The 13,746-nt window shown below is 43.9% G+C and overlaps 1 protein-coding gene across 1 annotated transcript in view; it reads right to left on the reverse strand.

Annotated features, from left to right (window-relative positions):
* Positions 1–13,746, reverse strand: part of ADAMTS20 (ADAM metallopeptidase with thrombospondin type 1 motif 20) — a 1,033,120-nt gene that overhangs the window by 55,939 nt on the left and 963,435 nt on the right. Inside the window, exon 33 of the mRNA XM_086919514.1 lies at positions 594–727. Within this exon, the coding sequence (XP_086775640.1) occupies positions 594–727 (134 nt within the window). The remainder of the gene's footprint in view (positions 1–593; positions 728–13,746) is intronic.

Raw genomic sequence — 13,746 nt, forward strand, 5'->3', positions numbered from 1 at the left:
ATGTTCTATTGATATGACTAGATATATTTTTGTTCTCCAAGGACTGATGAATTTTGTTTCATTGATTGCTAACTCGATAACTAGTGTACCCGCCACGAAGGATTTTCTTTACATAGTGTTTTCAATGAGACTTTTACGAACCAATGTCATTACATATATTTGTTGCAGACGTGGGAATTAGTAAGTTGCTATTACACATAGTTATGCTGAAATATGCTGTTTCATCCGTAACTGTGTTTGTGGTCAGTAGCAGATTAGATTACACCATTCAGCACTGCTGGTCAGACTAGAAAACGCCTGTAGGCAAACTCATAACTCCACTGCATCTTTCCCTTCCCACATCCAACCACTGCCTACTCATAATTAATTTGGTAGCAAAAGACTGGCAGAACAAGGTCACCTACAGCCCAGAATTGGTCAATTCAAATGAAAAGAAACGAAAGTTCTATAGATTCTGAATAACAGTAAAAAGTAAAAGGTAACATGCATAATGCACATTTTCCAAAATATTCACATTGATAGCATTTGAGCTAATTTACTTAATTGAACAATATTTTCAAATGGTTTGACTGAAAAAGGAAATAAACACGTACTTTTGATTTGCATTGCGATGATATCCAGCCTTATTTTGCTAAACATGGTGTATCCAGCTGCAAGATAGTCATTTCTGCATATACAGTCAAGATTTCTGGTTCCATTAAAGGGGCACTCGTAGGGATGTTTTAGCCTACAAAATGAAATACAGTTTCTATTTTTGGAGCTTGTGGTTGAAATACAGAAGTATATTATGCAGTAACATTAGCACATTGGCAATTAATTTACCAAAGATTGATTAAGAACCTGCTACCTAAATAAAAGTACAAATGTAATGAAAATCTCTCTAATCAATTATTAAATAGATGCACATTACCGTCTGAAAAGTAGAATCATCATGTCTAAAACAAACATTTGACCAGAAGTTATGAGATATTGCTTCCTGTAATGTCATAAGGCAGTTAGGGAGTGTATGAACTGATTTCCTCAACCTCTATGGTTTTGGCATGATGCAACTTATGGAAGCAAGAACAATTCCAAGCATGAATTAAGTTCTCATCCTGATCATCATTAGTACTTCCAACTGAGAAGCACCGGTTCACAATAAGTATACCTCATTAAGGTATTCTGGAACTGGGACACATCAAATGTGATGTATCTCATAAGGTGTGTGTGTGTGTGTGTGAGTGTGTGTAAGTGTGTGTGTGTGTGTGTGGTTAACCATACAAGGGTCCAACATTAAAAGAGATGAAACATAGAAGTAAGTAACCTAAATCACATAAGAGATGTTAGATTGAATTTAGCAAAGCATTTTATTGAAAGCGGCCAGAGAGCGCCAGAAGTACGATTCCCGAACGTGGTGTAACACCCAAACCTGCCAAGAGAACACATGTACAGAAATCTGTTCATATGATCAACCTTGGAACTAAAATAGTTGTTTCATTGTGGAGAGGCAGAGGAAACAAAAGCATATATTGTTGAAGAAATGTTCTTTATGAGCCATAGTACGATGAGAGTACATGGGAAAAACTGGTTTTTGTTCATAGCCATTGATGATTTGATTCATGAAAGTGATATTAATTCTACATATTTTTTGTATTGTTACAAGACCACATATTACATGCTTCTCCTGATGAAGAGTACTGGCTGAAGTTCCTGAAATGTGTCAAAAATGTTTAATGAGTATTGTGTGAAAGAAATGTAAAATACAACTAAAACATATGCTTAAGGCTATGCTTTTGAATAAAATACAACAGATTTTTTTTTAACTTTTGGAAGCGATCCATTAACGGTCTTTTTTTAGGCTGAAGAAATAAACCAATATCTTTTCATACCAGAAAAACCAGCTTCTCTAGACTATCTAGATCAGAAATTAAAATTAGGATGTGAAGAGTAAAGGGAGATAATGAAAGAGAAAAGTGTAGGTAAATTGCTTACATTGTGGGTGCTGGATGAAGAGATTGTTAGGTATGTTGTCTTCACTGACAAAGGGAAGAAGGCCTGCAATGAAATGAGACTCGGAGTTCCAATGGAAGAAGCAAATGATCCATGTATTGCAAGCAAAACAACTACTCAGTTTTGCTGCTTATCCCCATCTTACTCTTCTCCTAATTCTTTATCATACTTTTACATTGCGGTGGACTGATCTGCCTTCTTGATTAGCAGCACAGTCACATAAACATGGAGGATATTGCATGGAGAATATTTACACTAACATCTTTTTGCATTTTGAAAACAGGGACACAACAGGCAATGAATGGTGGTATGGCTTTAGTGTTGCAGGGGAGAAGAAATATGTAATTTTTGATGTCATAGCATCTTGATGAAAGATTTATGATTCATGAGGGAGGATCCAGTACATAGTAACAAAAACATAATGGGGTGGTTAACTAAGCCCAAAAAGAGAGTACACTCGATGATGATAAACACACCACTGTGATATTATTTCCAGTGGAAGCAAACATCTGACATACATAAGAAAAGCATATGAGATAAATAGGCAGAAATAAACATTCTTACATTATTTGATGGCAGATTAAGGTAGCTGTCACTCTTTTTGTTCCAAGTAGCAGTCAATATCGATTTTGGTTAATTCATGAGATGGCAACTAGGAGACTAGACAAAGCAGCTTAATGGTAGTGGGACTGGCCACCCAAAAAAGTCCTTAATGAGACACCCTTCCTGGTCTATGACTTCACTTTTGAACTAACTTGTGCCTCACCAAGATCTTGACCAATGCAAAGGGAGAGGCGGGGCAAATAAAACAGACTACAGACATGACAAGGTGATGAGTAGAATTTTCTTTTCAGAAATCTAGTTTCTGCTATAAAGACACTTGGCAGAAAATGTGTAACATAATATTGACATATAATAACTGCATTTGTAATGTGTTATTTAATTGTCCATTTTGCAGCATTTTATAGCCGATTCAGTTTGCACGTAGCACTATGGTCCTGAGCATGTGGAGAGACCACAAGACCCAGACGCCAACGCGGCTGGCGCACATCCACCAACAACCTTACTTTGTGCCCGGAGTCGCACTTAAACATCTATGGGCCTCCTGCAGTGCTGGACCATGCGGGTGTAGCCGGGCCACGCCTGGGCAAAGGGCGGGCTGGTCTGCAACAGTCAGAGCCAGAAGGACGCAGGGTGCCCCCCATCTTGGTCCTGCCCCCCGGTAAGGTTATATCATCGGCCACCTATCCTGTCTCTACTGAGTAACGATCAATGGTACTGAAACCCTCTCACTTACTAGCTGTCTCTGTTTACACGTACACTCCCACGACCCTTTGGTTATTATGATCTAACTTAGTTTTATGCAGAGACATGAATGTAACCTGGAAATGGGGAAAAAAAAACATCTGAGCTCAGCACTAACAAAGACACCATCCAAGCCAAGGCAGTCTATTATGAACAACATAACTGGGGCAATGGAGGCAATAGAAAAGCAGATCCTGAGTTTAGAGGAAACTTTAACCAGCTGCTCTGAGAATGTCCCCGAACTGGCAACTCCCTGTTTAATTACAACTAACACAGCTCAAACAATAGAACCTCTGCCTGAGGATCCTGGTACTCTATCCAAAGACATTAATGAGCTTGCGCATAATTCATCATCACTGGGTACATTGAACCTTTTGAACAGTCATCCCCCTTCTAAACATCAAAAGTCCTCAAGGAACTGCTCCATAGACCCCATAGAGGTCTTATCCGGTGGGTCAACTAAAACTAAGAAAAGACTTCCAGTGCAGAAGTCAGTAGATATCTCAAAACCACAGAGAGCCGTCAAAAAAAAAATATCTGCAGCACTGCAGGTCTGTTCTTCATTGGTGTCATCCGTACAATCTCTGACTGAAATTATTAAAACCGAAGATTGTAGTCTAACTGATAGATTGAAAGCTATCGAATGTGCTATGCTATCTTGTATTGAGCGACTAGGTGTAGTAAATTCCCATAGTGGGCCAAACAGTTCTGCCACGGTTGTCACTACTGGCAGTACCTCCAATTCTCACGTACTTCCCCTGCCACAACAATCTGCAATAGAGAATTCTGAGCCTTCTACTTGACAAATGTTAAATATCCCTCGACAGCCCCATATAGCGCAAGGGAATGATGTAGATAGTCACATTAACAAAGAGTCTCCAGAAATCCCCATGCATAAAATCCCCTCGATGGGATCTTCCACTGTTCACCCTACTAATAACAACAGTCCCTTATATGCAAATGATCGTTTAGATCTTCCCCCTGCTGCTACCCCATACGTGATTATACTTGCAAATGTCCTGATCATAGGTACTCCCACACTAGAAAAGTGGGACTCCCTGAGAAACAAGTCTCTTAACTCATTAAATTCCATGGTCGGGACAGGGGGGGGCTCTTTTCGATGATTTTAAGATGGTGAGACAGGTACAGTGGCTTGGCAGGGGCCCTAAGGTGTTCCATGGTGATTGTGTGGTGCTCTCTTTTAAATCCCCAGCACCAGTCAGAGTGATAATGGAAAATATAAACTCAAAGTCGACACCTCCAAATCAGATCCGAGTATTACCACTTGGGTTCTTTTATAGGCCATCATAACTATTCAGCTGTCTTCTGAGACTTAACGATCCTCCTAATGAAATCCAGTCCTTCCACTGCTAAGTTCGAACTCGAATAGTCCATCTCATTTGATATACTTCATTCCAACATCCACTAGATATGATTGTCTTTCTAGTCTTTCTGGGGTAGATTGACTAAAGACAGACGTAGTACTAGGTGAATCTGCAGTTAAGTATTTCCCTACCTCCAGAGGGGAATGTATTTGAGGTTCTACAATCTGAGGCACAGCTTATGGAGAGGGATGAGAGCAATTTGGACTGTATAATCCCGGTCTCATATATGATTAGTGTTTTAAGTTGGAATGTTGCAGGGCTTCACAGTAAGACCAACCTACCTGAATGGCTAGAATTTATAACTCGTTTTAATATTTTTTGCCTCCAGGAAACTTGGGTCGTGGAACCAATCCATATTAATGGATATAAAATATTCAATCTATCAGTAGTTCCATCGAGACACGGAATAGCTAAGGGGGGTACATGCAAATATGTGTCAAATGATTTAACCTCCTCTACTGTAATCATAAAATATCCAAACAATCATATTGTCCTTGTATAAATATGAGGCTCTAGCCTTCTGATTCGAATTAACTTTTACAATAATGCCTGTGTCTCCGACATATTGCATATTCTAGATCAACTTAATGTTGACTTTGAAGCCAAACTCAACAAGGGTATTGGGGACAAGATGTTGGTGTGGGTGGGGGACTTTAATATCAAACTGTGTAAAAGGTTATCGAGTTAAGTCTGTGGCCTTACCTCTCCGACAAGCGATGATCTTATGCATTTTTCGCACTCAGATTATGGTGAAAAACTTAATTAACTCATTTTTAAATACAATCTGGGTTTTAGTACCAAATTCGGCACTAGACAGACTATGGTATAATTTACCTAAGATGGAGGTATGGGTAAAAGTGTTATTGATTTTATTTTATTTCCCTACCGCTACTTGGGTTTAGTAACTGATTTTAAAATTCACGACTTAGCAATGAGTGACCATTTCCCTCAGAGTTTCATATTGAACTCTGGTAGCCCAAAAAAACAAGGGGCTCGTCATTCTACTATGTCTGTAGAGAATTTAGAATTATCACGTATAAATGGTTATACATTAAGGTAGTCCATGGTCGAAACCAATGGCTTTGTAAAGAAACAAATTCACCAACAAAAAAGGCCTTTGAGGTGTGTCTGATGATTCAGCAGAGCTTGACACTATTATGGAATCGTTCAATAAAATTACAAAGCAATTAAGGCAGGCCTTTTAGTACACCAGAAAGGTAGTAAAGTAAACGGGAAACCCTGGTTTGATCATGCTAGTTCAGAGGCACATAAAAACGTAAAATTGGAGTTAACGTGCACCCCCAGTAATATTCTGGAGGTTTAGCATAAGAGACGGCTGTATAAGCTTGCAATAAAAAATCGTAAAAAGAAGTATGAGGCCAGTTGTGATAATGACCCTACCGCATTCTGGCATGTAGTTAACTTGCCTTGTTTTAGTGAAGATGACAAGCCTAAAGTAGAGGTGGCAGTGAATGAAGAGGACTGGGTATAATATTTTTCTAAATTATACTCTAACACTACTAAGTGTGCTGGAAATAAGATAAAAGAGGCCTCATTGATGGATAGTTCCTCCCCCAGCAGAGAACATGATTGGCCCAATCTTAATTTCTCATGGGAACAAGTGGAGAAGTGTGGCTCAATGGTTAGAGCAGGCAGACCTCGATGCAGAGCTCTGGCCAAGGACCAGGGTTCGATTCCTGCCCTGGCGGGTCTTGGGCTCATTAATACTCCTGACCTGATATTCTCGCCTCAGTGCCTATTCTGATCATGGGTCTCACGCTGCAACTCTGGGCAATAGCTTGCTTAGTCTCCGAACGGCCCCCACAACGTGAGGGATGCCTGGTCTGCACCATGGGGGTGCCCAGGAGTGGACACTTCACAGGGAAAGCCAGGAAGGGTTCCCTTGCGGTATTCGTACAAGTGCCGGGAAACCCACTGCGGGTAGCTGAGTGCTATACAAGTACAAAAACATTTACATTTACCCTGGCCATAAGCTCGAGTAAGGGTGGGAAAGCCCCAGGACCTGATGGGGTTCTCATCGACTTGTTTAAAGTCAATATGGAGCTTTGGGGTTCTCCTTTGACTATTGTTTTTAAATCATGTCAGAGTATAGGATTTCCCTCCTCATGCTCCGAGTCCCATATAGTACCAATATTTAAAATAGGAGACTGTGATTCACACCTGGGCACTGCAGTCCAGGACCAGAGGATGTGCTCTGACCCTTAAAACATGGCAAATTGGCTAACTCCTAATTGACCACCTTAAATTCCATAGTGCATACTGTAGGAAATACAATAGCACAGAAAAGCTAAATGTCATCTGTGGACTGCACACACATTGTGCTTTCTACTAAGCTGACGCAGGAAATATAGTTCAGGTCTACAAATATAGCCCGACCCCTGCACCTTTCAAACCATTATGCAAACCTGCCAAAATAACCAATTTGGACAGGAAAGAACCATACTTTGTGATAATAAATAAGCCACCAATGTGTAGGAACTGTAGCCCATAAGGTAGATTGACTAGTATTTAAAAGTTGTAAATGAAGAATTTGCTGTTGGCAGGTCCCTACAGTGATTAGCTGCCAAAAGCTATGTTTTCAATGAATGGATGTGCTGTCCAATGAGAAAAAACAAAGATCAGAATAAAATCATAAATTAGTTTTCTGTGGTTTGGGACAACCTATCAGAATAATTCAAATACCATTTGTAATGTTTATTAAAAATCTAATTGAGCAGTACATTTGGCTATTTAAAGAGTACTTGGAAAAAGTGGCTTTAAAAAAAGTTAGACTTTGTGTGCCTGCACCTCTAGTAGCCTAATTGAAATTAGCCTGCCAAAAGCTGGCCAGTCAGTGCTTCTCATTTAATGAGGTGTGGTAATAATAATTTCATTTCTAAGACATACATCTTACAGAAATATATACTTTAAAGGGTAATACAATATACAAATTCATTCACTCAACTCATTCAAATTCATTATGCTGCATTGTCTCTAAACAATTTAGATACTATAAACAGGTTCATTTACTTGGATCCTGTAAAGTCATAAAGCCATCTAATGATCCAAAAATGATTTCTTTAATATTTCATTAAAATAATTTACCAAATTCATTCCTTACTATAAATGTAGTTAATAGAAAACTTCAGCTTTTCCTCAAAAGGCATTACGGACCACCATTACATCTGCAATTTTTTTTTTTTTTTTAATTTTTGAAAACCTTTATTGTGCATGAAGTAAAGAACAAATACGGGCCCACAACCATCTGGCCGGCCACGAACTCTCATATAGCACTATAGCATGCAGTATGGCGACACAGTAATGCAGCAGAACAGCGGTTATTAAGCAGAAATCAAACTGGAGGGCGCCGCAATACCGTGACACAGGAGTAATGAAGGTTAAATTTTAAGTTTTTTTTGCAACTATTGAGTTCAGGTCGTGGTGTTCCGTACACGTAAAATAGGAAAGTAAGAGCAAGGTCCATGCAGGTGGGACACGCCATTAGCTACAGTGTCCGACCAATTCACATATCGATAAGCAAGTCCCGACCAGGCAGGATGGCCTCACATTATCCACGCTACAGGGTAGCAATATACATATCATTCGTATCCCCGCCGCCACCCATCACCCAGTATGCCTGAACACGGGCCAAGAGAAAAGAAAAATTGTAAAAGAAGCAAAAATAGGTCCCATATAAACTAACAAAAAATGAAATATAACCCCCCACCCTACACACATGCAGAGGCTATGGCCTACCCCCCCCCCCTAGCAGCGTGCCTGTCGCCCCATAAACCCGAAATGCAGCAAGAAAAGAAAAGACGGAAGAAAAGGGAAGAGAAAGCAAGGGAAATGTAGAAAGAAGGAAAAAAGAAGACGATAAGAAATGAAAATTGTTCACTCTTGAATATAGGGAGGAAGAAAAGGACAAGCTGATCTACCACTCCCAAAAGAAGGAGGCGGGGAGGAGCCCACACAATAATAGATCTCCCGGACTCCAAGCCACTTGCAACCCCTACGCCGTGTGAAACAAATGGTCAGCGCCATGCAGAAGGGGAGGAACAATTCTAATGAAGCAAGCAGAGCAAGCCAGGAGCAGTCCCAACCTAGTCCCCGCCCGCCCATGCATCCAGCACACTAAGTAAGACCTAGCCCTGGCCCGATCTGGGACGTCCCCCTGCGCCCGCCCCTCCTGGGAAGCCAGCAACTGCGAGGAGAAAGGGAGAGCCCACCCCCACAAGAACAAAGAAACAAAATCGCCACATTCGGCAATAGAGAGGAGTCCGAGGACTGAGTAAAATTCGCCAGTCCCAACCAGAGTCAACACGTAAATAGAGCAGCATGACGAAATCCACAACACCACACATTGCGGGAGATAACGATGTCCCCAAGAGATAGGCACAGTCAGACAGGATAGGCAAATATTGCAGCAGCGGCCCCTGAAACTCAGTGGGCGAGGTTGCTCTCCGTGTTGGGGAGAGAGACAATGTAACAGTGCACAGGCGGGAACAATGTAGCTCGCTCTCCATGACACCGCGAAGCTGCTGATCAATTCCACACGTCCCCGGCAACAATGTTTCACAGACCGGGAACAGCGGAGGCTGTTTAGTAGAACAGGGAGAGAGGATGGGCAGAGTGTATTCCGAACCAGACAGGCAGCCATCAACCTTCTCCTCCAGCAGTCGCAAGCACGTATGCCATTCACCCCGCAGTCTAGTTAGAGCCAGGAAAACAGAGGCGAGGGTAACTTGAGAGTGCTCCTCCATTACCTCCGTGGTATAAGACGCTTCGGTTAAGTCAGCTCCCCAACTAGGAGCAAGCCGGGGATTTCGAGCAGGAGCCAGGGCGCCATCCGCCATTGCCTCAGATGAGCCGGCCATCATGATCCCACCGTCGGAGCAAACAGTGAATTCAGGCAGAGCCGGCGCCAGGAGAAAATGAACTGCTCCCTCGGGACAGGACAGGTCCGCGGTCGCAGGCTGCATACAGTGGGGGGGGCTCTTCGCCGATCGGCACAGGAGAGGCGAGGCAGTGAGGGAGTCACGGCTGCCGAGGCACCCCCGGCAGAAGAGAAACAATGAATGTTGATCCTGCAGCGTTTAACAGTGGGAAGGAGCAAGTCAGGCTTACAATCATCCAGCAGTCCCAGTCACCCGAGCGCCCAACGTAGAGGCCGGTTATCCAGTCGGCCAGCCCAGGATGACGGCGCCGCTCCGAGGTAATCGGCCCCTGTAGCCACGGCAATCACAGGCGGCGCTGTGTGTAGCAGGTCCCGGGTCCAGGGCTAGGGTCGTCCCCTTCGTGGATCTCGACGTTTCTCAGGTTGCCGGGCAGGTAGAAACACCGGAGGGACACCTCCGGAATCAGGAAACTTCCCCAGTCACTCCGCCGGTACACAAGTACAGGATAGGAAGCAGGATTATTGTGCGGGAGACAAGGGCTCGAGGAGCCGGGAGATAACACGTCCGCCTCCGCGGCCATCTTGGCTCCTCCCCCACATCTGCAATTTTTGAATGAGCAGGATATATCTAGCAAAACCGATAGGAATATCTAACTGCTTCACTGCAAAGTGAAATTTGCCTGATGTTGTCATCTTAGTCCAACCCTCACAAAATAAAGACACAAGATCTTTTTCCTTTCATCCAGGTTAGGAATAACCTAGCAGTGGGTGGGCAACGCAGTTCTCATTTTCAAGTTACAATCTATCAGTTACAATCTATCTAACTGCTTCACTGCAACCAAAGTGTCATTTGCATCATGCCATAATCTTAGCCCAACCCTCACAAAATAGGGACGCAAGATCTTTTTCCTTTCATCCAACAAGAGGGGAAAGCCTAGCAGTAGGTGGGTAACAGAGTTCTCATTTTCAAGTTACAAAAATGATACCGTTATTTTCCAACACCCTAGTTTTATAACCACTAGTCCTCCACCCAGGGTCTATCCGAATGCGAAGTTGGAGAATAACATTCCTCAGTCTCTTCATCAGGTACAGACACAGGTAAGGGAAAGAAGCCCTGTTCCGAGGTACTCCAGAGATTGACTTACAGAGCTTTCTGTAGCGAGGTATCGTTGAACAAGTTACTTACCTTCGGTAACGCATTATCTGGTAGAGACTCTATATAGCTGCAGATTCTTTCCCTTTGAATTTCCCAGGAATCAGGCTCGATCCGGAAACTTTTGATGAGCAATATCCCTTACGTGTGATGTCGGGTGGCTCCATTCGGCTCCGCGTGACGTCGTTGGCGTTGGTAGCGTCAGTTATGACTAGTGGTGCCTAGATAGGCGCCAACCAGGCGTGCAGACGTCAGTACTTTTCGTTTTTCCATGCCAGAAGTGCAGTGCCACAAAGTAACTGATGTAAATGTGTGCAAAACTAGAGCCCTGAAAGGGGAGGAACCCTAGACCTACAACATCAGTCTGCAATGAGGGTAGGCATGGGTGGGGCTGTAAGGAATGTGCAGCTAGATAGAGTCTCTACCAGATAATGCGTTACCGAAGGTAAGTAACTTGTTCATCAGATAGAGACTTCTAAATTCAGATTCCTTACCTTTGAATCAGATACCCAAGCCATATCATCCTGGTGGTGGGTTGCAGACTCATGGACTAGACTAAAAAGTCTTGCAAGACTGAGAGGGCAAAGTGCCCGTACCTGCGTACTTGACCATCAAGGCAATAATGTTTTGAGAATGTGTGCAATGATACCCACGTCGCTGCCTCACAGATGTTTTGGACTGGGACACCCCGAGCCAAGACCGTAGTCGCAGCTTTTCCCCTGGTGGAATGTACTCTTAATCCCTCAGGCGGGTGTTTCTTCACCAAGGCATAACAGATTTTAATGCAGAGAACAACCCAGCGAGATATGGGTTTTTTTCTGCACTGCCTTTCCCTTATTTGCTCCCACATACCCCACAAAGGGTTGGTCATCCACCTGGAACTCTCTTGTGAGGTCAAGGTAGAACGCTCTTTTTGGGTCCAGTCGGTGGAGACGCTCCTCTTCCTTAGAGGGATGTGGGGTAGCAAAGAAGGTGGGCAAAGTAATGGACTGCCCCAGACGGAATAGGGTCACAACCTTTGGTAAAAATGATGCCCTGGTGCAAAGCACCACCTTGTCCGGAAAGGACATAAGATAAGGAGGCGAGCTGGATAACGCCTGCAACTCACTCACCCTCCAGGCCTATGTAATTGCCACTAAGAAGGCTGTTTTGATGGTCAACAGCCGGAGGGGACAATTTTGCATAGCCTCGAAAGGAGCGCACATCAGATAAGAGAGGACCAAATTAAGGTCCCATTGAGGCATAACAAAGGGTGTAGATGGAAATAAATGAACCAACCCTTTCAAAAATCTATTTACAATAGGATATTTGAAGAGGGAAGGCTGGTCTGGCAGCCGCAAAAACGCAGACAGAGCAGAAAGGTAACCCTTGAGAGTTCCCAAAGCAGAGCCCTGCTGGGCAAGGGTAAGAATGAACAAAAGTACAGTAGAAAGAGGAGCAGAAAGAGGGCAAATAGACCTTTCTCTACAATATAATACACATTTCGGCCAACGGCAGGCGTATACCAACTTAGTGGAGGACAGCCTGGCCGCAAGAATAACATTACAGACTTTTGGAGGAAGGTCCAAAGCCATCAACGGCTGCCGCTCAATCTCCACGCATTGAGGCGCAGAGTTGATAGGTTCAGGTGGATAATACTCCCCTGCTGCTGCGACAGATGATCCTCCCAAAGAGGCAGCCTGATCTGAGGATCGACACTCATGCTCAGAAGCTCTGGATACTAGACTCTCCTTGCCCAGTCTGGCGCCACAAGGATGACTTGGGCCCGGTCTCTCCTAATCTTCTTCAGAACCCTGGGCAGGAGTTGAATGGGCAGAAAGGCGTACAACTGGCCTCAGCTCCACTCATGACAAAAAGCGTTGCAGAGCAATAGACGCCTTGGAAACTCCAGCACACAGTACTGCTGACATTGTGCGTTCTCTTGAGATGCGAACAAATCTAACTAAGGTTCTCCCCACAGCTGAAAGAGACCTTGCGCCTCCTCCGACTAGAGACGCCATTTGTGATCTGCTAGGCATTGATGGCTGAGATCGTCTGCCCTGGCGTTCAGAGAACCTGCCAGGTGTTGAACCATCAGGGTTATATCCTGCTGTTCCAGCCACGTCCAGAGACGCAGGGCCTCTCAACAAAGGGTCCACAACCCCACCCACCTTGCTTGTTGCAGCACCACATGACAGTGGTGTTGTCCGTGAACACCTGCACCAACTTCCCCTTGACAGAGGGAAGAAATGCTTTCATTGCCAAGCGGATTGCTCGGAGCTCCAACAAGGTTATGTGGAGCCCCGTCTCTGCCAGAGACCAGGGACCCCTGATCTCCATCTCTTCCAAGTGGCCGCCCCTTCCCAGAAGTGATGCATCCGTCACAATTGTGAAATCTGTTTGGGGAACGGAGGTCTGCCTTTGACACAATCTCGGTTCGTTAACCACCACTGCAGATTTTTTGCAGTCCCGTGTGAGATCTGAACCATGTCGGGGTGATTTCTCTGATGCTGTGCCCATTGGAAATTCAAGTACCTCTGCAGAGCTTGCATCAGCCATCTTGTGTGTCTTACCAACAGGATGCATGAGGCCATGAGGCCCACAAGCCTCAGAGTCAACCTTACCGAAATCCAGGATAGAGGCTGAAATATCGGAATCATAACCTGAATATCCTGGACTCGCTGCTGAGGATGATAAGCCCGGAACTGTACTGTGTTCCGAACAGCTCTGATGAAAGGGAACGTCTTAGAAGGAGTAAGGTGTGACTTGGCATGTTTATAGAGACGTGTATGTGATGTAATATTGAAAAGTTCTAATCTCTCTCTCAACTCTCAAGGTGTTGTAACACCGGGGAAGGCATCCCTTAAGGATAAGACCCCTCACTCACCCGAAGGTGACATGCTTCATCATATGGGGCCTCCTTACCAGAGGGGAAAGCCTAGTCACCACTGGGAGCTACTACTTATGGAATTTAAGGAAGGAGCTCAGAGATGTTTTTTGGAGTCGGATGGTAATCCCATATGTGTGCTGTTATAGGT

The sequence above is a fragment of the Lissotriton vulgaris genome, chromosome 1_1 (genome assembly GCF_964263255.1).
Source record: "Lissotriton vulgaris chromosome 1_1, aLisVul1.2, whole genome shotgun sequence".
Taxonomy (NCBI): Eukaryota; Metazoa; Chordata; class Amphibia; order Caudata; family Salamandridae; genus Lissotriton; species Lissotriton vulgaris.